At 34.4% G+C, this 24,782-nt stretch overlaps 1 protein-coding gene across 5 annotated transcripts; it reads right to left on the reverse strand.

The window, feature by feature from the left end:
• Positions 1 to 567: 567 nt before the first annotated feature.
• LOC141405394 (probable multidrug resistance-associated protein lethal(2)03659) lies at positions 568 to 23,715 on the reverse strand. 5 transcript variants are annotated; one of them, XM_073989682.1, is made up of 12 exons: positions 23,594 to 23,715; positions 17,992 to 18,095; positions 16,379 to 16,464; positions 7,453 to 7,612; positions 5,385 to 5,751; positions 4,895 to 5,312; positions 4,480 to 4,831; positions 3,573 to 4,400; positions 2,948 to 3,516; positions 2,117 to 2,895; positions 1,642 to 2,058; positions 568 to 834 (listed from the first exon to the last, which is right to left on the reverse strand). In XM_073989682.1, exons 2-12 carry the CDS (start codon positions 18,066 to 18,068, stop codon positions 757 to 759), a joined length of 4,131 nt encoding a protein of 1,376 aa, XP_073845783.1. In that variant the 5' UTR covers positions 18,069 to 18,095; positions 23,594 to 23,715; the 3' UTR covers positions 568 to 756. The 5 variants fall into 5 exon arrangements, with proteins under 5 accessions (XP_073845783.1, XP_073845774.1, XP_073845792.1 ...); XM_073989673.1 differs by having other exon boundaries at positions 23,557 to 23,700; XM_073989691.1 differs by having other exon boundaries at positions 23,571 to 23,695.
• Between the last annotated feature and the right edge of the window lie 1,067 nt (positions 23,716 to 24,782).

The following is a 24,782-nucleotide window of genomic DNA, read 5'->3' on the forward strand; positions in this document are numbered from 1 at the left end:
AGCGAAGTCCACACACATACAACCAATATGCTACGATCGTTTCGCTTGTGGTTTAATTCAGCTCATTATGCATATCAGATGTGGTGCTAGACAAAGGCCGAATTTGAAAACTTGTATATATACTAAACTCATGAAGGAAAAACACCTTCGAATTGTATATGTGTGTGTATTGAAGAATGATTCTAGGAAGCCCGGAGACACTAGGTTGACTTGATAGTAAGAAGGCTTCAAAAATACTTCACAACTGCAAATTTGCAATAAGTTCAGTATATATATAAGTTTTCAAATAGATAGATAGATAGATAGATAGATAGATAGATAGATAGATAGATATCACTTTTTCAATACAAACTACTTAGGTCATGATAGCTCAATTAATTCAATTAGGTAGGTTTTTTTTTAGTGTTTCCAAAACTTCATAACCATCAACCATATCTTCAGCTTTGTTGTACTCCAGCTCCTTTCGAATTTCCATTTCGTCGAAGGCTAACACAACCTGTCGTACAATTTATCCTTACCAGAATGAAAGCCCGGAATCCTCAACTAATATCAAATATTCAAATAATACCCTTGGTAACCTAAACTTTTATTAATAACAATTTTGTAATATGATATAATTTTTTACAAAATCTTTTTATAATAGATTTTGCCACACTTTATTATTGATGTGTATAATCATGCCATGGTTCACAGCTTAAAAAACATATTCATTAACTTACTTATATTAATCCTAAAATATAGTCAGGCAGTAAATGGCTATTGCTTTTTATTAATAACATCAATTCGGTATCCTTCTATTCCATTTTCTTTTTGTTTTAATGTTTCCTCGTGCGCCTGGAAATCAAAGAAGTAAAAATTAGGAGAAAATGGTGAAAAAGTTTAGATATACTTAAAGTGAAGTGTTTCGGCCTTCAGAGATAAATATACATACAGTATCGGACAAAACATTTGCAACTGACACATAACATTTAGTTTTAGTGATACTAAACTAATTCCGATAAAAAAAAACTAACATTTTTCACTTCTACCGTTTTAAGGAACCTCCCTTAATGTGCGGTATGGTGCCGTTATTCCCAACAGACCCTCGTTTTATAGACTTCAGCAGATTAAATCACTCAAAAATGTGAAAAAAAATCATTAAATTTATGTTGTATGGGCTTCGTATTTAACTATAAGCTATTCCTAAGGACGATCCTAGATAATATTCTCCCGTTATACGATTTCCCAGGCCTTTTCAAAACAAGCAATTTCATAAAATTGCTTTAGTATAGAACTCGATCTAAGAACGCCTAATTTCATGAAATTATTAAATTGGAATCGCTTTAGTGTGGACCGGGACTATTCAATTTGCCTCGGTTTATATGCAATTGTGAAATCAAAAATTTTATAAAGGAAAACATTTCAAATAAAAAAATATAAAGAAAATATTTTTCACTAACTATTTTTCAGTAACCATTTGTGACAATTGTTACTAAATGCTCCTTTACGCAGAAGTTGAGCAAAACAGGGTAAAGAGATAGTGTAGATTTAACAGTTATGTGACTAACAACATGCCACTGATGATTATCCCAATACTTTATAGATCTCAGTATCAGTATTCTTTGTTGGAAAGATATAATTTCTTTCCAGTGCTTTCCTTACCTTTTGTGCAACTGCAAATAAAGTATCATATGTCGTCTTTCCCGTTTGCTTCAGCATACTCTGGAATATGCGCTTCTCGCTTTCCGTTAAAAGTTTATAAGGTGAACCGAATTCAACCACCTGGCCAGCATCCATGACCATAACTTTATCCGAATCCATGACTGTGTGCAAACGATGAGCTATCGTTAGAACGGTACAGTGTTTAAAATTATGACGAATAGTTCTTTGTATCAGGGCATCTGTTTGGGGATCAACATTGGCAGTGGCCTCATCCATAATCAGAATACGATTTTCCCGTAAAATAGCCCGTGCCAAACAAACCAACTGTCGTTGACCAACACTAAAATTGGAACCACCTTCAGAGATTTTAGTTTCTAGGCCATTTTCCAATTCGGAAACATCATCTTTTAGTTTGACCTAAATACACTTTTTTCAATTAATATTTACGCCTTCAAACGAAATGACAAGCATGTACCTGTTCCAAAGCTTCCCATAACTTTGAGTCTGAATATTCATCAAATGGATCTAAATTATAACGCATTGTGCCGGAGAACAGAACCGGTTCCTGGGGTATAATGGCAATTTTGCTACGCAAATCATGCAATCCCATTGATTTTGTGTCACGCGAATCAATGGTAATCGAACCATGGGTATAGGATAAACGAAACAAGGCATTGATCAATGACGATTTGCCAGCTCCAGTGCGTCCAACAATGCCCACCTTATCTCGAGCTTCAATAATAATATTCAGGGATTTTAAGACATTTTCCGATTTGCTTTTGGGGGTGTAAGACAAACTCAATTCATTGAATGTGATTTTGCCCTCTTCGGGCCATGTTTTTGGTGGTTTCTTTTCTTCAGTGGATTCTAATTCACCCTCAGGTTCTATGTTGTCATATTCCACAACACGTTCTACCGCAGTCATGGCGTTTTCCAATTCCGCTGATTGCCTCATACCCCATTGTACCATTCCGGTCATACACATGACTTGGGTAATGGCTAAGCCCACATCTCCACCATTCTCCGGGGCAAATAGAAAGAAACTCAGCGTGATAATGGTTATAAAAATGATGCAACAGGAATCGAGCCAATAACCAAAAGCACGGGATGTGGTGTTGAAGAGGAAAAACGCCGAACTATGAAGATTTTGAAAATTATCAAATTCCTTGACGAGAACATGTTGGGCACCAAATGCGCGTATAGTTGAAAGACCAGTCAATGAGGCACCCAAATGTGAATAGATGGGAGAACGAGCTGTAAAAAGAATCGCATTATCCTTGAAGCTATGAGTGAACAGTATACATACTTATGGCCTCCAAGCGTTTGACATCTCGAGATGTTTTCAAATAGAATGTCCTGAGCTTATAAAATATTATGGCCAGAATTGATGTGGGCAATAGATAGAACGGGTTCACCACCGATATAACTGCCATAATGCCAAAAAGCAATAGGAAAATCTGAATTGCATCAATCATCACTGTTGGCAAAATCTCATCTATTTGACCCATATCTTTGGAGAAACGATTCAATATTCGACCGGATGGATTTGTGTTGAAGAAGTACATGGAGGCGCGTATTATACCCCTGAACATGGAATTGTGTAAATTCTGGGAGGCTCTCATGGCCACCTTAAAGAAGAGAAAACAGCTGGCAATTGATGTAACAATTGTGGCCACTGTTATGAGGGTGAAGATGTAAATGTCGAGCATTTCAGCATCCACTTCAATGCCATATTGGGATAACCATGTGGAAAGCTTCGATTCGAGTTCATGTGATGATAATGAAGTGAGTGAGTGCATGGTAGAGGTTGTTGTGGAGTTGAGAACTACAGTTGCTTCGATTGCTTTTGCCTCAAGGGAACTTTTTTTATTAACCCTAAAATAAAACAACAATGAAATAATAATTTCAACATACTTTTTGCCACCACTCACCAATAGGACAAGAAATAATCACCACATGAAGCCAAGAATTGGGAGATTATAAAAAACATTGACATAACGAAAAACAAGAAAAAACCTCCTCCAGCCTTGAAATATTTGGTATACAGCTCCAAACCAATTTTGCCCTTTCCCTGAGTTTCATGTACTTCAGAGGATGTATCATCAAACGTTGAATCCGCTACCGAATTTATAGATGCTGCACTATTTTTACGATCAAAGAGACGACTGTCTAATCTGGGTCGTGTCTTTGTGCCATCTATTGTATCCTCATTCGCCGGGTCGGTCAACATTTGAGCAAAATCATGACCACTTTCGCGTAATGACTCATAGGAACCCGCCGCACAAATACGCCCTTTATTCATAATGATTATTTCATCGGCCGATTTAAGAAATTGCAGTTGATGCGTAACCAAGACAACAATATTGTCGCGCAACAAACCACGTATACACCGATCGAACAGGTGGCGTCCAACGTGAGTATCGACAGAACTGAGAGGATCATCTAAAAGGTAAATGGCTGTTCTACGATACACAGCTCTGGCCAAACTGATACGAGCCCTCTGTCCCCCTGACAATGAGGTACCACGTTCACCCACAATTGTTTTATCTCCAAACGGTAACAATTTAAAATCTCTTTCCAGGGCACATTTCTTGATCACTGCATTATAGCGACTTTTATCCATTGGCTGTCCAAAAAGAATATTTTGTCGAATTGTACCAGTAAATAACCACGGTTCTTGAGAGGCGTAAGAGAATGAGCCATTCACTTGAACTTTTCCGGCTTCCATTTTTAGCTCACCTAAGATACATTGGATTAAACTGTAATGATAATAATTGAATAACAAACCAAATTATGGATTCATATTGTATAATAGCGAAATTTAAAAATAGTATTTACCTTGACTTCCCCGAACCAACGGGCCCAATAATTGCAACTAAGGTACCTGGTCGCACATGCAAATTTACATTGTCCAAAGTGTATTCAGGCATAGATGGATCCCATTTAGATTTAACATTACTGATTCTAATACCAGCCTCTGACAAGGTGTCATGTGTCAAGTTCACAACCAAAGGTTGTTTCTCAGCATTCTGTTCCACTAATACGTCATTGCCATTGTCGTCATGCAATGGTTTGCTGCCATTGCAATTATTATAGTTGAGACACTTATCCACAACCTGAGTCTCTTCACATAGCAAAAACTTCTCTATACGTTTCATGGAGACCAGCGATTCTGCCAGAATTGATATAGCTACAAATAAAAGAATAACAATTGTTTAACTTTTGATTCCAAACCCATTGCAAATATCCTTACCTGCAGGAAAGAATACCGTCATGGTTGACCTTAAAATATTATAATAGGCTGCTATCAAAAATGCCTTTTCGGGCGTTAGGAAATTACCCAACAACACATAACCCACCAAGCTAAGGAATACCGATACCCGAGTAAGAAATATAACATACGAAAATAGAATGCAACGTATGTAGGAGGAATGACGAATACTGTTGATTTCCTTTTTACGGGCTCGTGCCACCATCTTGCTGAACGGATACTCCCAGGCATACATTTTAATAACTTGTATACCGGAAATGATTTCATTCATCATACGGACACGTTCATCGGTGCGTAATGCGGTACGTAAACGCAATGTGGATGTTTTCTTACCCAACCAACCTTGCAGCGGGATAAACATGAACATAAAGGCAACACCAAACACGGCGGCAATGCCAATCTAAAAGAAACGAATCTGAAAATTATAATAATTTAAATGGTAATAAGTTTTTTTCACATTTCATCCACTTACCTCTTTGTACATTCGATAGGTTATCAAACATGTTAATATTGGTCCCACCCAGAGATAGTTAATAAAAACCATTGCCGCATCCAAACGTCCGACATCGTTTGTTATCAAATTGATCACTTGACCAGCAGTGGGACTTTCTGTAGCCGTTTTGCATAGACGCAATGATTTCCTATAGATCAGACTGCACATGGACACACGTATCTTCATGCCCATATGCATCGTTCCCATACCATACGAATGGCTAAGCAAAACATTCGTTATACTACAGGCTATAACTCCAGCGGCGTACAGATAACCTGTTTGAATATCTTCGTCGCCCTTCGCACAGTTAGATATCAGTCCCATTAAAAGTGCCGCTTGAGTTGTTCTGAAAGAAGAAAAACTTGAGTAAACTGCATCGACATACACACATATTTATTCGGAACCTAACGGATAAAGGAAGCAGCAGACAGTGAAGCTTAGTGAAATATTTAACTTGACCCAACCATCAGAGACTGGGGGCTTCCCGTACTGCGAATCCGACAGCAACAGCAAACACCGTTGTGGAAACACACGAAAGAGAGAATGTCTACATGAAGCTTAGGAAGAGATTAAATTCATGGTGGAATAAAAAGGTGTTACATCGATAACAATAATCGGACAATTTACCAAGCCAAACGTCAAAATTTGTGAACAAGACCATCACAAATGAGACTGCCCAAAGCATTTTTTGGCCGCGATCGTCAAACCAATAGTAGGTGTATATATAAACGGATTTAATAAACCCAGTGGGTTTCAAATGTCAATTCCTTTGCGTATACATCAAATAAATCCTCATTAAGAAGGTTAACCCTGCAAAAGGTCTATAATATAAGCATGGCCCAAGTTCGAACATGAGGAAGGTGAGTCGACCACAGAATCTTCTGGAACTACTGGATGCTCCGAAAAGAAATCCAGGAACTTCCAAGCCTTCTTCTTTATGAGGATTTATTTTGACGATTACATTTAAATCCCAACAGATTTATTAAATCCGGTTATATGCAAACTTATTAAAAGATTACCAGAAACCCATCGAGAAGATGGTAAACAACAATTTGGTGGATCACATTCTTCAAGGACCAATAGCAATAATCAGCAGTGAGCTCAAAAGGAACCTCCTAATGTATCAATTGGATCCATACGCGAACCCTCTCGAGGAGGTAAGTAAGGAGGCAAATTGAAGTAGTTGAGAAAGCACAAAATCCATCAACTGACTACAGCGGCGGTATACGTCAGGGGCTATGGCTGCAAACACGAGACGGAACGAAGACTAGAAGCGTTTAAAAAACAAAATGAGACTTTGGAAGTGAAGACATGGGAAGTTATGAGGATGACCAGTCTAACAAAGATAAAGAGCATGGCGTACAACATCTCAAATGCAATCCCATCAAAATTGGAACGCCAAATATGGATGAGGAGTAGGATGCCAAAAATAATAACCTTCAAAGGTAATAAATATTAACTTCACCCAGGAACCTTGGACCGTAAAGAACGAGATCTTCGGTTTAAAACATATAAATTATTAACTTTTTTAGGTCACAAATATGTATGTTTGATTTTTTCCAGAGTTATCAACGTCGGACGCCGCGGTACTCAAGAACGGGAATGGAAAATATAGCAATAGGTCTCAGAGGACCAGACCTTCTCTGACCACGGGTATATTAGGTTTTAAATATCGAGGCCACCGCCGAAACCGATAACATTCCGCAACAAATCCAAAACCATTAAGGTCTGGGTACATAAGCTGCCTCGCCTGCTTGCCTTGCTTTCCTGCTTCATTTCTGACATAACTATAATAAAAGAATAAAGAAGGCCGAGCCAGTTTCGAACTAGGTTGACCTTTACTTTTTTATTCTTTTATCAGAAGCAAGCAATGCAGGCAGGCGAGGTAGCTTATGTACCCAGGCCTTTATTGCTAAAGTTTCTCGTAAAAGAATAAAGATTGGTATATTCCTTTTAATCTTTTGCCACCTATAGCTTAAGCAAGAATGCCAAGCCGCTTATGTACCGATGCTTTAAATGCTTAAAGGAATTAAAAAATTATGCTTACCTTGATCCCAAATCCAGTACAAATAATAAAAATCCTAAGAAGGCGTAATGCCAACCGAATATTCGAACAATCGCCCTCAGGAGACTGGGCTGTTTCTTGGAATTTGGCTTTTTAAGCAATTCCTTTTGCCACGAGTGACACATTTCATTTCCAAGGTATTCTAAAAGTAAATAAAAGAATCGTATTAGATGGATATTGTAACTGAACTAAAACAACATTTCAGTATAAACAACATTTCAGTATATATTTCTGATAAAAGATTAAAGAACAATTTGATTAATGCTGTCCATGCCCTGTTACTCTTTAGCGGTCGGCAAAATCGGTCCGTTGTTGAGTCGCGTCACGCATTAAAAACAACAACCAAACGAAAATTTCAAAAGAAAAATTATCATTACTTACATGGTTTAATAAGAAAGGTTAGCCAAAGCTTTATGTCAATTTAAATTTTTTCATTCGAGTATGCTTAAAACTTCAAAACAATATAAACAAACTGTGTATGTGTGTGTGGTGTTTGAATAATATGCCAAACAATTTTAAAAACAATCAAAGTCAATGATTTTTAAAATTGTTTTTAGACGATTTGTATGGAAGAAATTGGTGAGATTTGCATTGAAACAATCAGTTTATCATATTCACAACTCGATTATGTGGAGAAAACTTAACTCTTTATTCATTTTTCGCGTTTTTTATAAAATGCCCAAAAATGCATTGTAAACAAACCCACTAGTTGCTTTTATTTTGAAGTTTTAGGAATTCAAGAAAAACAAGGGTTCCATAGATTTTTTTCATTTAAATCTACCTCTTTACTTATACCATGATTACTTATACTTTTTCATGTGGTTGTTGTAACGCGGCACTCAACGGAGCCATTCTGTGGATGTCTTTTTATCAGAAATGACGCGTAACTCTACTGAAACGTTGCAAGTATTTTCGGCTCAATATGTCGAAAACCTCAAAATAGTTGTTTCAGACCAAATATTTTTTATTTATTTATTCACTTGATGGCTTGAATCTGGGGTTTGATCCCATCTCTTATTATATTCAGTGGAGGTATAGTGAGTTGGAGTACTCTACTACATTTACAGTAGGTTCACAAACCGCATTGGACTTTGTCAATTCAATTGCATATACGTCAAATAAATCCTCATCATAAATTGGCCTTTGAAATCTACGTGATTTTGTATGTAAAGCTTTTCGACGATTACAGATAAATGCCTTCTGCAAATTAGATTGTAGTCTTAAATTCCTATGAGTTATACATCAAAAAAATTTAAGTTTCCGGAGGATTATTTCTATTTGAAATAAAACTGACCTACTCCACTGCCAACAACTCGTACATATCCATGTTCAAGTGTATCCGAATATTTGTATACAGAAATAATGTATCTTATGATAAGAATTGTGTGCTTTTCTTCGCTAAAGATAAGATTTTTATAACCACGAAACAACGATTAAAATAAAAAGTGAGTTATGTTGGACCTAGTCGAATTATTAATACTCTTCACAACGTGGACAATTAAAATCGTGTTCCTTTAGGTGCCTGGCGTTACCAGTTTTTACCACTTTTTACTCGCAAAGCGTTCCCTTACTTTCAAAACCATACAATTTATATGATAGCAGGGTCTGGATTCTTGTTCTATGAATATTTGAAATGAAAAATATTTCCTTTATATTTTTTTCATTTGACAGTTCTTTCCTTTATGCGGGCCATACATTTACTGCCAAACTGCTGCTGCCGATGAACCCCTTATATACGTGTGTATCATTCCAAATATGATAAATTTTCCTCCAAAATACGAATTTTAGTTGAAGTACATATTCAAAAAATTTTAATTTCGTCACAAACAATTGGCCTGTTCCCGTACTTTATAATGTGGTAAAAGTCGTAAACGATTTTCATATAAATTTTGTGTACGGGAACGCAAAATGTGTAAAAGTGGTAAAAATTGTAAAAACTTTTTAGTTCTGGAACAGAGCTAATATTTGTTATTTTCAAAAACTGTTTTTTGATTTCATGGAAAATAAACAAAATTCATCGGATTGAATGGGTTTCATTTACAAAATCAAAACTATTTTGATTTCAATCCTGCTAAAAATGCTCCCACATACATTGACAAAATCTTCAAAATTTACTAATACTATTAAAAATGCTGTCCTGCATGCCCACAGCGTATGGGCCGCATTATAAAAGTTTTCTCTTCACATTTTCATAGAAACAGAATTGAACCCAACTTTCACCATTTTCTGCCACTAAAAGTAAAGGAACAGACCATAAGTGTTGACCAAAGCGAATTTAACAAGGTGATCCAAAAGGCGAATTGAGGTGAATTCAGACCGAAGTCTTCATTTGCTGTCAAATTTTTTTGCGCGAAATATCCACAAAAGGAGGAAGAAAACGGTAAAATATTCTTCGCGAAGCTTTAATAAAGATGTTGTATACAGATATTCTTTATGGCAGCGTAATATTTGTTATTTATTTTTAATTAAAATTTTGTTTTGACAGCAAATGAAGATATCAGATGGTATTATTGTATCACCTTCTTTCTTGCACCATGGTGTAGACAGTTGTGTTCTAAAATATTAAGTCGAAAACACATTTAACGTTTCAGTAAAGTTGGGCTCCATTTCTGATAAAAGAATAAAAGCGCCCATAGATCGAATTATTCTTTTATCAGAAATGGCGCCCAATTTTACTGAAATGTTGGATGTGTACATGGTTTAATAAGAAAGGTTAGCTAAAGCTTTCAGTCAATTTAATTTTTTTCATTCGAGTATTCCTAAAATGTCAATACAAAGTACACAATCTGTGTATGTGTGTGTATTGTTTGAAAAATATGCCAAACAATTTTAAAAACAATCGAATTCAATGATTTTTAAATTTGTTTTTAGAATATTTGTATGGAAGAAATTCTTCAGCTTTGCATTGAAACAATCATTTCATAATATCCACAATTCGATTATGTGGAGAAACCTTGACACTTCATTCATTTTTCGCGTTTTTTATAAAATGCTCAAAATAAGGTATTATAAACAAACCCACTTGTTGCTTTTTTGTTTACTAATTTTGATGTTTTAGGAATTCAGGAAAAACAAGGGTTCTATAGATTTTTCCATTTAAATCTACCTCTTTACTTATACCATGGATGTGTAGAACGGTTACATTACAGCTTCTTGCCGGGTTAACCCACTTCATGAGGATTTATTGCTTAAAATCTGACCAGATTTGTCATACAAAAATTAAATCCTCTCGCGACTGGGTTTATTTTAAATCCGGCACAAATCCATAAAAAATACAGTGTTGTATTCGGTATTTGTGCAAAAAAATCCAACTCTACTCAAAAAGTACCAAAAGTTGCAACTGTTTTTGCAACAGAGTTTGTCGTGTTTTACACGTTTACGATTGGTCGCATGAGATTTTATGGAGTTAATAAATCTAAAGTTATTTGAAAATCATAAAATTATTTATTTTTTCACATTAGACACTTTAACAAAAAGTACGCTTGATACCATGATACGAAAATGTATCCCTGTGTGTAAAATATACCAATATGAGCAAAGAGGGGACGATATCTCATACGAGAAATTGTAAAAGTGTAAAACACGACTTTATTAGTTATTTTGTATGTATACGTAAACAAACATCAGCTGACAGTTTATATCCTCGAAAAGCTAAGTGTAACCAGCATAGATTAATAGCGCTGACAGTTTATATCCTCGAAAAGCTAATGTCCAATTTACATTTGCAACTTTTTCGTTTCGTCAGTTATTTGCTAAAACAGGCTTTTGCGTCATTTACCATACAAAAATAAATGACTATAGCTACGTCATTTATTCTAAACAACGCACGAAAACACCATACTTTTATACCCAACCCTGCTTTTTCGTCATAAACTACCAAAAAATGCAACTGTTTTATGATGTCTTTGTTTGTTTGTGTGTATTGTAGAAAAACAAAAATACTCAAACGATGACAAAAGTGAAAATAATGCTCTGTTCCAGAACCTGCTACTATATTTTATTACGATAACATTTTTTCCTTTATGTTATCGAAAAAAATAGTATAAATTTGTAGATTCTTGCAGTACTGGAACAGACCATAAATGGTTAAAAAACTTGCAAAAATTATGTTTTTTTTTGTTTTGGTAGTTAATTTAAGTTATTTGATACACATTTGTGTTGTGAAATTCCTATTTTTCTGAATAAATATATTGTGTGCGTGTGTTTGTGTTATTGTATAAGTGTGTATGTGCGATTGTGTGCGTAAGCAAATGACGCAAAAAACAGATGTAAATACACTTCATTTGATTCTACCCAGCAAGCATTTTCTATCGCCCATTACCCGAAGCAGTCACTCCCGGGCGATAGAAACACACATCCGCGATATCGCATTCTAATTGATGTAGGCACACCGTACGGGAAGAAATGAACCACGCATTCGTTTCCTCATAAAAATATCGCCATCGTGACTCTCGACTCTGGACTAAAGCGATTCTTTCAAAGACAACGCATGAGACACATTTATGAGGAAACGAGTGCGTGGTTCATTTCTTCCCGTACGGTGTGCCTACATCAATTAGAATGCGATATCGGGGATGTGTGTTTCTATCGCCCGGGAGTGACTGCTTCGGGTAATGGGCGATAGAAAATGCTTGTTGGATATAGTACCTTTAGGCGACAAATAAGTACATTGTTTGAACGATATTGTATATTTTACCATAAAATAGTGGCAATGACCAATAAATAAATAAATAAATAAATAAATAAATAAATAAATAAATAAATAAATAAATAAATAAATAAATAAATAAATAAATAAATAAATAAATAAATAAATAAATAAATAAATAAATAAATAAATAAATAAATAAATAAATAAATAAATAAATAAATAAATAAATAAATAAATAAATAAATAAATAAATAAATAAATAAATAAATAAATAAATAAATAAATAAATAAATAAATAAATAAATAAATAAATAAATAAATAAATAAATAAATAAATAAATAAATAAATAAATAAATAAATAAATAAATAAATAAATAAATAAATAAATAAATAAATAAATAAATAAATAAATAAATAAATAAATAAATAAATAAATAAATAAATAAATAAATAAATAAATAAATAAATAAATAAATAAATAAATAAATAAATAAATAAATAAATAAATAAATAAATAAATAAATAAATAAATAAATAAATAAATAAATAAATAAATAAATAAATAAATAAATAAATAAATAAATAAATAAATAAATAAATAAATAAATAAATAAATAAAACAAAAATTAAAATCGAAAATGTTTACATTTTAAAAGTCAAATTATATTATCATTATTTCTGCAAACTTATTTGTTTTAATTTTCTTTGTCGAATGAGTGTAATAAGTACTGTTGGCACTTTTGAATTTTTGGAATTTTTTCGATTTTTTGTTTTTTTTTTTCTAATATTCAAATTCACTCTATGATAAAGAAAATGAAATTTATTTTTTCTTATCTAAATATCACTCACATTATACACAATACATATTATTATTTTTTCTGCTTTTTATCATTCACAATTATTTAGTCACTGCACTTTTTTACATTTCAATTTATAAATGTTTAAATATTAAATTATTAATTTAATTTTTTCAATTTCACTTTTCCACGAACCTTTCGCACTTACAATATCAAACTGACTGATATTTTTCTTATTTTTGATATTTGCAAATACTTGGAGTAGCTGTAAAACTCTCACCTTATCTCTCTCACGAGAAGAAATAGTAAAACAATGTAAATTGTTTGTGTAAACAATCAAATGCAGAATTTTCATCTTCTTCTGTGACACTAGGTAGTTCTTGCAGATCGATCCAATTTGAACAGTAATACATTTGTTATTGTAAAATGATAAAGTATCGCTCTTTTATAGAAAAGAAGTTCAGAAAGCGATTACTTTTGGTAGAGGAAGTGAGTAAGTCACTTCCAAATGCTAGCTGGGTAGGATTTCGTAAAACGAAATCATTTAATATGCAAATGTAAATTGGACTTAAGTGTAACCAGCATAGATTAACCCACTGGATCTATTAAAAGCAGTGGGTTAACCTTCAATAGTGTAACCGGGGTATTAAATCCGACTTAAAGTACGTTTGAAAAAGAACGTGTTTGGGAAAATACTAATCTATTTGACAAATGTTGAATTAACAACTAAAACGCAGTTTCCATTAAGCCGAAAACCATCCAACGTTTCAGTAAAGTTGGGCGTCATTTCTAATAAAAGAGCAAGGGCAACATAGGTCGAAATGTCGCCCAACTTTACTGAAACTTTGGATATGTTTTCGGTCTAACTTTCTTTGAGCCGAAAGCGCATACAAGCATTTGAGTAAACTTGTGTCATTTCCGATAAAAAAATAAAGAACAATTCGAACTATGTCGAAAGTCAGACTAGAGAGGTTTCGTGAAAAATGCTTTTATTTAGGCGTACTTAAATCGAGTTCGCCACTACTGCATTTTTATGATTTTACTCTAGTGTGGGGGTCGATTGTGGAACGCCTACTTAAACGCAACTTTTTTCACGAAACCTCTCTAGTGAGACCTTCGACTATGTTGCAAATCTGTACTCAAACGGTGTATGTGTTTTCCGCTGTCTGAGGATTTATTTTGACGTATACACAATGGAGTTGACATTTGAAACACAGTAGGTTTATTAAATCCGGTTATATGCAAACACACTATAAAACTACGCAAACGCACCAATAAAAGCATCGTATGAATTGCAAAACGATTTCATTACTTATCCACTATATCTATACTTTATGTGGGTCTCACATAAAAATATTTCGAGGTGTATCAAATGGAATGATAAAGTCTATATGTGGATATGTGTGCCCACCTTTTTTATGATAGAGGGTTGTATATACATCTATCATATGGATAAGTACATAGAGCATACACATGTGGGAGTTATAAAAGCGATAAATGCTTAAAGATATGGATTTGTTGCTGTGTTTTTATTTGTAACATATAAATGTATATAGTATTGTGCTTTAGAAAGTCGAAACCAAACATATTTCATGTACTCGTATCAAATAGATCAGACTATCGTTTTGAGAATTGTCACGGAAGGATTACTCTTAAAATGAGAGATAATACACAAACGCCTCCAGATATCTGACCATAAAATGATATATTGCGATAGCAGACAAAGAACAAAATACGAATATAGCTCGTTATAAACGATAAAAGCTGCAAATATCAATTTAAAGGTAAACGATAGTATCTCGTCAACTTTGTGTTTATGAAAATAGGTGTTGACTTTTTTTACAACCGTACTAAAAGTACTCAGATAAAACACAAGATCGCTTTTCCGTTGTCGGTATGAATAATATTAAGTCTGTTCGATACATTTTCGTTACAAAACTCAATCAGCTCGTCGTTTGCTTTGTTCGCATTGATTGCGTCATTTCTCGAAAAGAAAAAATTATAAAAGACGTTCTAGTTCTAATTTTTACGATAGTTCTTTATTCTTTTAGCAGAAATGAAGCGAGGGAAGCAAGAAAAATTCATTGAGTCTTGGCCTTAAAGGCCAGAACAGAATCAATCGTCGTTTGCTTTGCTTGCTTCCCAAATACCAAATTATAAAGCAATGCCAGAGCCTCCTAAAGGAGAACGCAGGCGAATTTGCAAAGAGGCTCTGTCATTCCTTTATAATTTGACATTTGGGGAAGCAAGCGACGATTGATTCTGCTCTGGCCTTAAAGGCCGAACAATTCTTAAATGTTTGTTGCTTGCTCCGCCTTTGTGGCTTCAAAGCGAAAAATTTAAACGTACTGTTTTTAAAAGGACTGCCCTCAAATTTGACTTGTTTTGTTTGACGTTGTTTATTCTCATTTCTAATTACGTTTTGCATATTTTTCCGATAAATAATAACAAAAAATATACAATGTTTGAGAAACAACAACAAAACATATGATCGCCGTCGCCAACAATTTTAGGCTTCGATGTGTGATACAAAAAAGCGGGGTCGTGAAGAAATAATTTTGACATTTGGAAAGGGAACAAAGCAAGCAACGATCTGATTGATGCTTGGTTTACATTTACGAACTCCACTGGACTTCAACTGTCAATTCCATTGCGTAATGAAAACTCATCTGAAATCCATTGGATTTCATTTGTAATGTAAACCAAGCATCAGTCAGGTCGTTGCTTGCTTTATTCCTATTCCAAATGTCAAAATTATTTCTTCACGACCCCTTTTCGACCTTTATACCCCGTTTGCACTTAACCGGATTTAATAAACCCACTAGGTTTCAAATGTCGATTCCATAGCGCAAACGTCAAATAAATCCTCATAAAGAAAGTTAACCCGCAAAAAGCTCTAAACTCCGCGGCACATACGGCGCGTTGAGCGTCGCGTTACAACAACCACATGAAAAATTCAAGAACAAACTAGGCATCACTTATACCCTAGACAGACGGCAGCGTTAATTTGCATTAACTGCCTTAATTCAAATTAATTCGTGCATTATCCACATTCTTAATGCACAAAATCGAGCTGCATTTAAAAGGCATTTAGGTATTTCAATATGGCAATGCCGTAGAAGAGAGCCCATATTCATATGGAGGAGAGAGCATATTCATGCTCTGAGACACAAGGAAAACAAAAAATACATTGCAAACAACAACAAAACAGCAATCAGCTGTTTCGTAAATGCAGAAACTGTCGTCTGTCAGGCCAAAATTAAATACAGTTATTAATGCAAATTAACGCTGCCGTCTGTCTAGGGTATAACACATTTTTCATGTGGTTGTTGTTTTCAACGCGCAACGCGTCACACAACACACCGTATGTATTTTGCGCATAATGCAAACGCCGTTTAACAATTGCATATAAATATGTACATACATATGTGTGAATGTAAAAATATTTAAGTAATTTACCTGATTCATGTTCATTTAAGGCCCGATACAGGTCCTTGGTATCCAGAGTTTTTTTACATCCCTTGAAAAATGTTTTAAGTGTGTACCTATTGAAACAGAACGAAACAATAAGGAAGTTGTTAAAAAGATTTCAGTTTCCCAAACTAAAGGCCTGCGTACATAAGCTGCTCTGCCTGATTGCCTTGCTTTCCTGCTTCATTTTTGACATAATAAAAATAAAAGAATAAAGAAGGCCGAGGAAATTTCGAACCGGGTTGCCCTTTTCTTTTTTATTCTTTTATCAGAAGTAAGCAAGGTAAGCAGGCAAGGCAGCTTATGTACGCAGGTCTTAAGTACATACATATTCGTATAATTTCAAAGTCCTGGTCCACATTCAATGAAATAATTTCATGAAATTAGGCGTTCATAGATCGAGTACCCCACTACAGCAATTTCATACAATTACTTTAGTGTGGAACTCGATCTAAGAACGCCTAATTTCATGAAATTATTTAATTCAAATCATTTTAGTGTGGACCGGGACATATGAACTATGACTAACTCCGATTATAGGCACACATACATATATATAAATAACAGAATAACATAATCGCTGTACAGGGGTACGTCTAATAAAACATACAAGCTTTCAGAGACTGGATTCTTGTTCTATGTACATATGAAATGAAAAATATTTTTTCATTTTCCATTTATTACCATTATTATGCTTTATTCTGGAACCTCCAAGAGTCTACTATTATGAAGTCTTTACAATTGTTTCCTTTATAGTACGTTTATATACATATAACCGGATTTAACAAACCCACTGGGTTTCAAATGTCAATTCCTTTGCGTATACGTCAAATAAATCCTCATTAAGAAGGTTAACCCTACAAAAGGCTATAATATAAACATGGCCTTATAGTAGATTCTTGTAGGTTCTGGAACAGATTAAAAACGAAGTTTGCATTAGAGCTTTTTTTGCCGGGTTAAACATGGGTATGTTCCTTTAAGGCCTGCGTACATAAGCTGCACTGTCTGATTGCCTTGCTTTCCTGCTTCATTTTTGACATAATAAAAATAAAAGAATAAAGAAGGCCGAGGAAATTTCGAACTGGGTTGCCCTTTTCTTTTTTATTCTTTTATCAGAAGTAAACAAGGTAAGCAGGCAAGACAGCTTATGTACGCAGGCCTTTACTTTTAAAAATGGTAAAAATGGCAAAAGTTGTTCTCATATGAATTGTATGGTATCTGACGTAAGGGAACGCTTTTCGATTCTTGCGCGTAAAGGAACAGAGAAAATCTTTATGAGGATTTATTTTGACGTATGCGCAAATTGACCTTTGCAACCCAAGGGGTTCATAAAATCCGGCTATATGCAAACGACCTATAGGCCTGCGTACATAAGCTGCTCTGCCTGATTTCCTTGCTTTCCTGCTTCATTTTTTTGACATAATAAAAATAAAAGAATAAAGAAGGCCGAGGAAATTTCGAACTGGGTTGCCTTTTCTGTTTTATTCTTTTATCAGAAGTAAGCAAGGTAAGCAGGCAAGGCAGCTTATGTACGCAGGCCTTATAAGTTTTCATTTCAAAGTTGCATAGCACAATAATTGAGACCCATTTATTTGACATACCAATAACATAATCTAGCTAATATGTTTGCTCGCTCGTAAGGATTTTGTGGTAATTCATTTGGTTTCACCGATTGCATTGCATCCGTTTGGAAATCCTATGCCAACTGAAATGAAAAGAACAGAAGAAATTTTGTAATCAAACTAAAGAGGATATGTAATAAAAGTTTGAGTAAAGTTTTGAGTCAAGTTCGACAATTTTTCCTTTATGATATCGAAAAATATGTATAGTAAAATTAGTAGATTTTTGCAGTTCTGGAACAGACCAAGTATGACACTCATGCTAATGTCATTTCTGATAAAAATAAAGGCCAAACCCCCTCGAGCGACTATCACCTCGACGCGATGAGGGGACCTAGTAAGTGCAATGAACCTAAAATCGATGCCGGCGGTAGCGTAGCAACTGGTAGGGCCTCACGTGTCGGTAAGATTGATGGTGAGCACTGGAACTAAGGACAGTCCACAAACGAGCGTCAGTATTTCAGTGGAGCGGCCCCCTAACATGATCCCGGTCCACTCTAAAGTCCTGGTCCACACTAAAACGATTTCAATGAAATAATTTCATGGAACTAGGCGTTCTTAGATCGAGTTCCATACTAAAGTAATTTTATGAAATTGCTGTAGTGGGAAACTCGATCTAAGAACACAAAATTTCATGAAATTATTTCAATGAAATCACTCTAGTGTGGACCGGGACAAAGCAATTTCAATGAAATAATTTCATGAAATTATGCGTTCTTAGATCAAGTTCCATACTAAAGTAATTTTATAAATTTGCTGCAGTGCGTAACTCAAAAAATGAGTTAAGGCCTGGGTACATAAGCTGCTTTGCCTGGTTGCCTTGCTTTCCTGCTTCATTTTTGACATAATAAAAATAAAAGAATAAAGGAGGCAAAGCAAATTTCGAACTGGGTTGCCCTTTTCTTTTTTAGCAAGCAAGGCAAACAGGCAAGGCAGCTTATGTACGTAGGCCTTTACTACGCGTTTAAACCAGACAGTTTGTCTTCAAATACAACTCTGATTTACTAACACATACATACATTTGTCGTTTGTCTCCCAGCTGTCCATCATTTTTTCACAGACAGTAGGGAAGACAAATTATTGACATTTTTGTAAAAATAATTGAAATGGGTTGAAAACAAAAGAACATGAACAAAAACAAAATATGTGAACGGAAAACAAAAAGAAATCGACGATTTTCATTCAAAATTCTACAACTGTTATTGCAGTTGTCGGGACGCCTAGGTCACACAGGCAAGTTGTGGGATTTTGACAATTAATACATGAAGTCAACTGTCCTGTCATTTGTAAACGCAGGGTTAGAGAATCGCACTACTGCTGTAGGTCTACTTTTCCCTAGACCCCAGACCCTAGAAAATCAGACTGTTTTGCATTGGCCCATTATTCGACAATACATATTGAGTCAAATATACCTGTCTGTTGCCGATTCGTGTTTGTTTATTGTTAATATGATCTCAAGCCATGACGTTTTTTTATCACTGAACTTTATCACATTCAATACTATTAGCCCATTTTTAGCCGCAAAAGTCATAACAATGTATAATGACTAAACAAATTTGCAAAAATGTACTGTTTTTCCCTATGCAATACATTTATTGTCACCTAAAAGTAGTAGGTAATTCTTATTTTATACCCCGGTTACACTTAACCGGATTAACGCAGTGGGTTTGGATTTCAAAAGTCAATTCCATAGCGCAAACGTCAAATAAATCCTCATGAAGTGGCTTAACCTGGCAAAAACTCTAGTGTAACCGTGCTATTAGTCCGTATTTGTTATAAATTGCAAATAAATTTGGTATATTTTGATTTTCACAAAAACCGTATAGTATTTAGATAATTTGTTGCCATAAAAGAACCATTATTATGCATTTTTTACAATTTTGGTCTTTGCAATACATTTTTTGTCTATCTGTAGTCGTGTTCCTTTACGTGCCAGAGGTTACCAGTTTTTACCACTTTTTACCCGCAAAGTGTTCCCTTACTTAAAAAAGCATACAATTTATATGATAGCAGCTCACCACTTTTACAATTTTTTGCCACTGTTACCATTTTTCAAAGTAAAGGAACAGACCATGTATGTACAGTGACACAGAAAAGTATACATACACCCTACAAAAATGCAGTTTTGGCTAAATCGTTGGGTTTTTTACAGCAACAACTGCACTGTGTGGCTCTTTGGTGACAAAATAACCATAATTACAAAAATGTATTTTAATCTAATGCGTATATTTAATACAATTGAAGAAATTAAATTTTCACAACACAGAAAAGTATACATACACCCCAAGGAAATACGAGTATTATCGTAAAATTTATGGAATTAGTAGCAAAATTTATACATTTTTTTAGTTTTGGCGAATGTCTCTGGCTGTCTAAGATATATTTTAGAGAAAAGAAAATAATTTTTGGGGGTCAAATGCGGTTATTTAGGGTCAAATTTCTTATATACCTCGTTAAAGCGCACCCTTGCTTAATTTTTTGCGTTTTTAACTATTGTACTTCATGAAAAGCACAAAATTCGTATCAGATGGCAAATCTGGAGACCAGGCTTTGATGTTGTTTTTGTGCGAATATACCTTCCTGAACGTCGATAAACGCACGTTTTCCCCCAGAAGTGAATAGATTCCGCGGAATTCTTGGTGCAAATTGCATATAGATGGACTTGAATTGCCTTGTAATATTGTCGGATACAATCCTTGGGCATCAATCGACTCAAAAATGTACAATTATACGAAACGTTTCGCGCCTATAGTAACGGTAATGATCATAATACGAAAACGACGTTGTTCACAGTACAAATTTCATGCTTTTTTGGTAGTGCTTATATTTTGTTGCTTTAGGAGCTTTGGGAACAGGTTTGTAACAAAATATGTCACATTTCTTATTCAATTAATATATTTCGCACAAAAACAACTTCAAAGCCTTCTAGGGTCTCCAGATTTTCCATCTGATACGAATTTTGTGCTTTTTATAAAGTACAATAGCTAAAAACGCAAAAAATTAAGCAAGGGTCAGCTTTAACGAGGTATATAAGAAATTTGACCCTAAATAACCGCATTTGACCCCCAAAAATTATTTTCTTTTCTCTAAAATATATATATATATAAAATATATGACACCTATAGACATTCGCCAAAACTAAAAAATGTATAAATTTTGCTACTAATTCCATAAATTTTACGATAATACTCGTATTTCCTTGGGGTGTATGTATACTTTTCTGTGTTGTGAAAATTGAATTTCTTTAATTGTATTAAATATACATATTAGATTAAAATAAATTTGTGTAATTATGGTTATTTTGTCACCAAGGAGCCACACAGTGCAGTTGTTGCTGTAAAAAACCCAACGATTTAGCCAAAATTGCATTTTTGTGGGGTGTATGTATACTTTTCTGTGTCACTGTATGTGTGTTTTGTATTTTTAAAACAAAAGCCAAACAAATCATTGTACAACAAACCGCATGATTGAAAACAAAAGAAACATCGATGTACCTATCAAAGATAGAGATTGAACATTATTCACAGATCCGAAAGATCAGCTTAAATGCTGAAGAGAACACTTTAACGAGGTCTTCATACCACACCTTTCTTCCCTGCTAATAACATTCGTAAAATATCTCGCATTAATATCCGAATTTCAAACTGAAAAATTCCCGATGGTGGCCGGTTTTGGACAGGGATGCATTCTATCCGCTCTTATATTTTTAATTGTGATGGATGAATTACTCCGGTCGAGTTTAGATGCTTCAGTAAACATGGAATACCTAAACGATTTAACATATGCTGGCGACATTGCATTGATCTCCTCTTCCGAACGCCATATATAAAGCAAAATAAATGACTTACAAAACAATGCAGAGAAATAATTAATTAATAAGACTATATCGATAAAGTTGAATGATGTGAACTTGGATCTTGGCGGACGGGCAATCGCCAAAATAACCAGCTTTACATACCCTGGAAGCCAAATAACACCCGATGGTGGCACCAAGCCGACAACGAAGCCAGACTAGCTAAAGCTAAATGTGCCTTTGCTAAACTGCGGAAAATATGCCGAATGAAATAAATAATAAGAAGAATAAAGGCCAAAACTCAATAGATTTTTTGCTTGCTCCGCTTAATTTCTGGTAAAAGAGATAAATTTGAACTAGGTTGCCCTTTTTAATTCATTTCGCTTCTTTTATTTATTTATGGGTACTTTAGACGATATGTTTTGTACATATGGGTTGTCATATTTTATATACAAAATGTATATGCGAAGTGACAGCACTTATGTAAAATAACATATCGTGTGAGGTACCCATTAGCGCACATTATTATTTACTTAGTTCTAAATTTTAATGATTTTAATATTAATTGTGCAATGTCACAAATGTCAAAATTACAATGTAACCACCTGTTTCCATCAATTCGATGGATTTTTGACGATGCTTTACCGGATAAGTAAAGATAACTTATAGGCACCCATTAAAAAATTTGCATCCATGGATGCAATTTAAACACTAGAACAGATGGATTTTACAAGAAATCTCGCAGCTAGGATGCACTCCATTTTGCTTCCACAGCACAAATGGGGTGTAGTCCATATTGAATCCACAGCAGGTCTTTTGATTGCAGTGCTTTGGATTGAATTTAGAGATATTCTTCGGAATGTATTTTTAATTAGTTTAAAAATGCATTAAAAATTGAAGCCATTGCAAAATATTCCAGAATAAATATGTTCAACTTCACTCCATTAAAAAATTCCGTCTCGTGGATTATGGCAAAAATGTTCGTGACGTTAGTTTGTATTTCTTTATTTTATAACACTTTTTCAGCATTAAGCTCTCCTCTTCCTCCTGTTTGGTTCACGTATTTTAACACGTTCGAAACCATGTAGGGTGTGTAAACCTTCCTTGTCTAGATTGTTCACTTAATTCGAATGGACTTTATTTCATTTACGATTTTGCGTTTTTTTTTAATATTGAAAATTCCGTAAAATTTTTTAAGGCATACTGCCATTTATTGTTTTGCGAGTTCTTCTTCTGCGAAGAAAACCTAGTAATTTAAAACTGGCTTTATACTATACACTTATACGATGATTAAGTGCATTATCTTGATTTATTTGACATATATTGCATGAAAATTGTCCCAACAACATAAAAAAATGTTGATCTGTTCAATTTGCCTTGAAAAGAGCAAATAAAAAATATAAAATTCATTCCCTTTTGGAGAAAAAATTCAAGATTTCGAGTATTCGAGTGTTTGAAGATTTGCTTCTCATGCATACACATACGCGAAGGGGTTTATCGGCTCAACAGCATGTCTGATAATGAGTGGAAGCCTTTAGATCCTGTCACCCTTTTTCTCAAAGTCCGAGTGTGATTAAATCGTTTCACACAATTTACGGTTTCCAGCCCCAAATTCACGTGCAAGCGTGGATTTAGAATTTTAAGAGGCATAAAAATGCCTGTTTACTGTTCAGACTATTTACAATTTTAAAATAGGTTTTTTAAGGTCCATGATATTTCAATATGAACATTGATTCATGTGTAGATTTACATACAAAGTTAAATATACCACATTTACGTTATAAATCGTACCGCATTCGCGATTTATTCTTTAATATATTCTAGCACCGCATTAAAAAATTACCGCAACTTTGAAAAAACACATACGGATCAAACGAATGGCAAAACCGAACTAGAGTGCTGACAAAAACCATATGAGCGTATTGATAAGTGGCATGTAGTTGTACGCTCTTATATTAGTTCTGCTATAAAAGCAATGGAACTGTTATCACATAACTGTTTCAATAAAAGAGATTTGAAAGTGAAATGCAGTGAGATGAAGTTTGATAGCGAACGTAAAAGAAAATCTAAATCGTGAGGGGAACACTGCTACTACCCATAGCATGATACGGAAAAATGAGTCATTGTATATCCACCCACGCACGGTTAAAGTAAGGATGTCATTCCGTCTTAAGTCATAACGTCTCTTCCAGAACCCGCATGATGCTACTAATTTTTACTACGATAACAATTTTTTACTTTATAATATCGAAATATACCCATAGTCAAAATTAGAAGATTCTTGCAGCTCTGGAACATATATATTATAGATATTTGAGCCGTATTTCCCTGCAAACATTTCTCAAAATTGCGGAAGATTGTTTGCTCAGATTAATCTTCTGTGATTACCAACGGCGATCATTTGACGACTGTTTACATTCTTTTTTCTTAGATATATAAAATGGTCGTCCTAGCGAATACCAGAATGCTCTTCTGGAAGGCCAACAGGCGATTGTTTCCGATATTTTGGGTTTAGTTGTATATAATTCTCATACGCACTTTCTACAGAACTTTGATGTCACGTATAGTATTATAAGAATAGACAAACACAACACATGTTCAGATTTTGCCAAGTTTAACTAGAAAGACAACCAATCAATCGTGTTTCTAATCTCGTAGAGTGCACTTCGTTTGCGATCATTGAAAGCCGTAGCATAAAAATTATATATTGCAAACTCTGCTCCATACAGAATAATTAATCAAAAACATAAGTTGATTCTTTGTGTGCTTTTCTATAAATTACAATTGTTCCCCGTTAAAAGTGGTGTTTTTGGATTAAATTTCTCTAACTCAGCTGCTGGTTTATTTGTGTTCTTTTTTGTTTTTTTTGTTTGTGCTCCGTTCGAGAAACTTCGAAGTTCGAACGTTGAGCGGTGTGTGCATTGGTTTCTGTGAAGTTCTAATTGTCGTGTTCTAGATTCTTCTAGATCTTGTCAGAAAA

Source organism: Musca autumnalis, unplaced genomic scaffold (genome assembly GCF_047663935.1).
Source record: "Musca autumnalis isolate F117 unplaced genomic scaffold, ASM4766393v1 scaffold_1, whole genome shotgun sequence".
Taxonomy (NCBI): Eukaryota; Metazoa; Arthropoda; class Insecta; order Diptera; family Muscidae; genus Musca; species Musca autumnalis.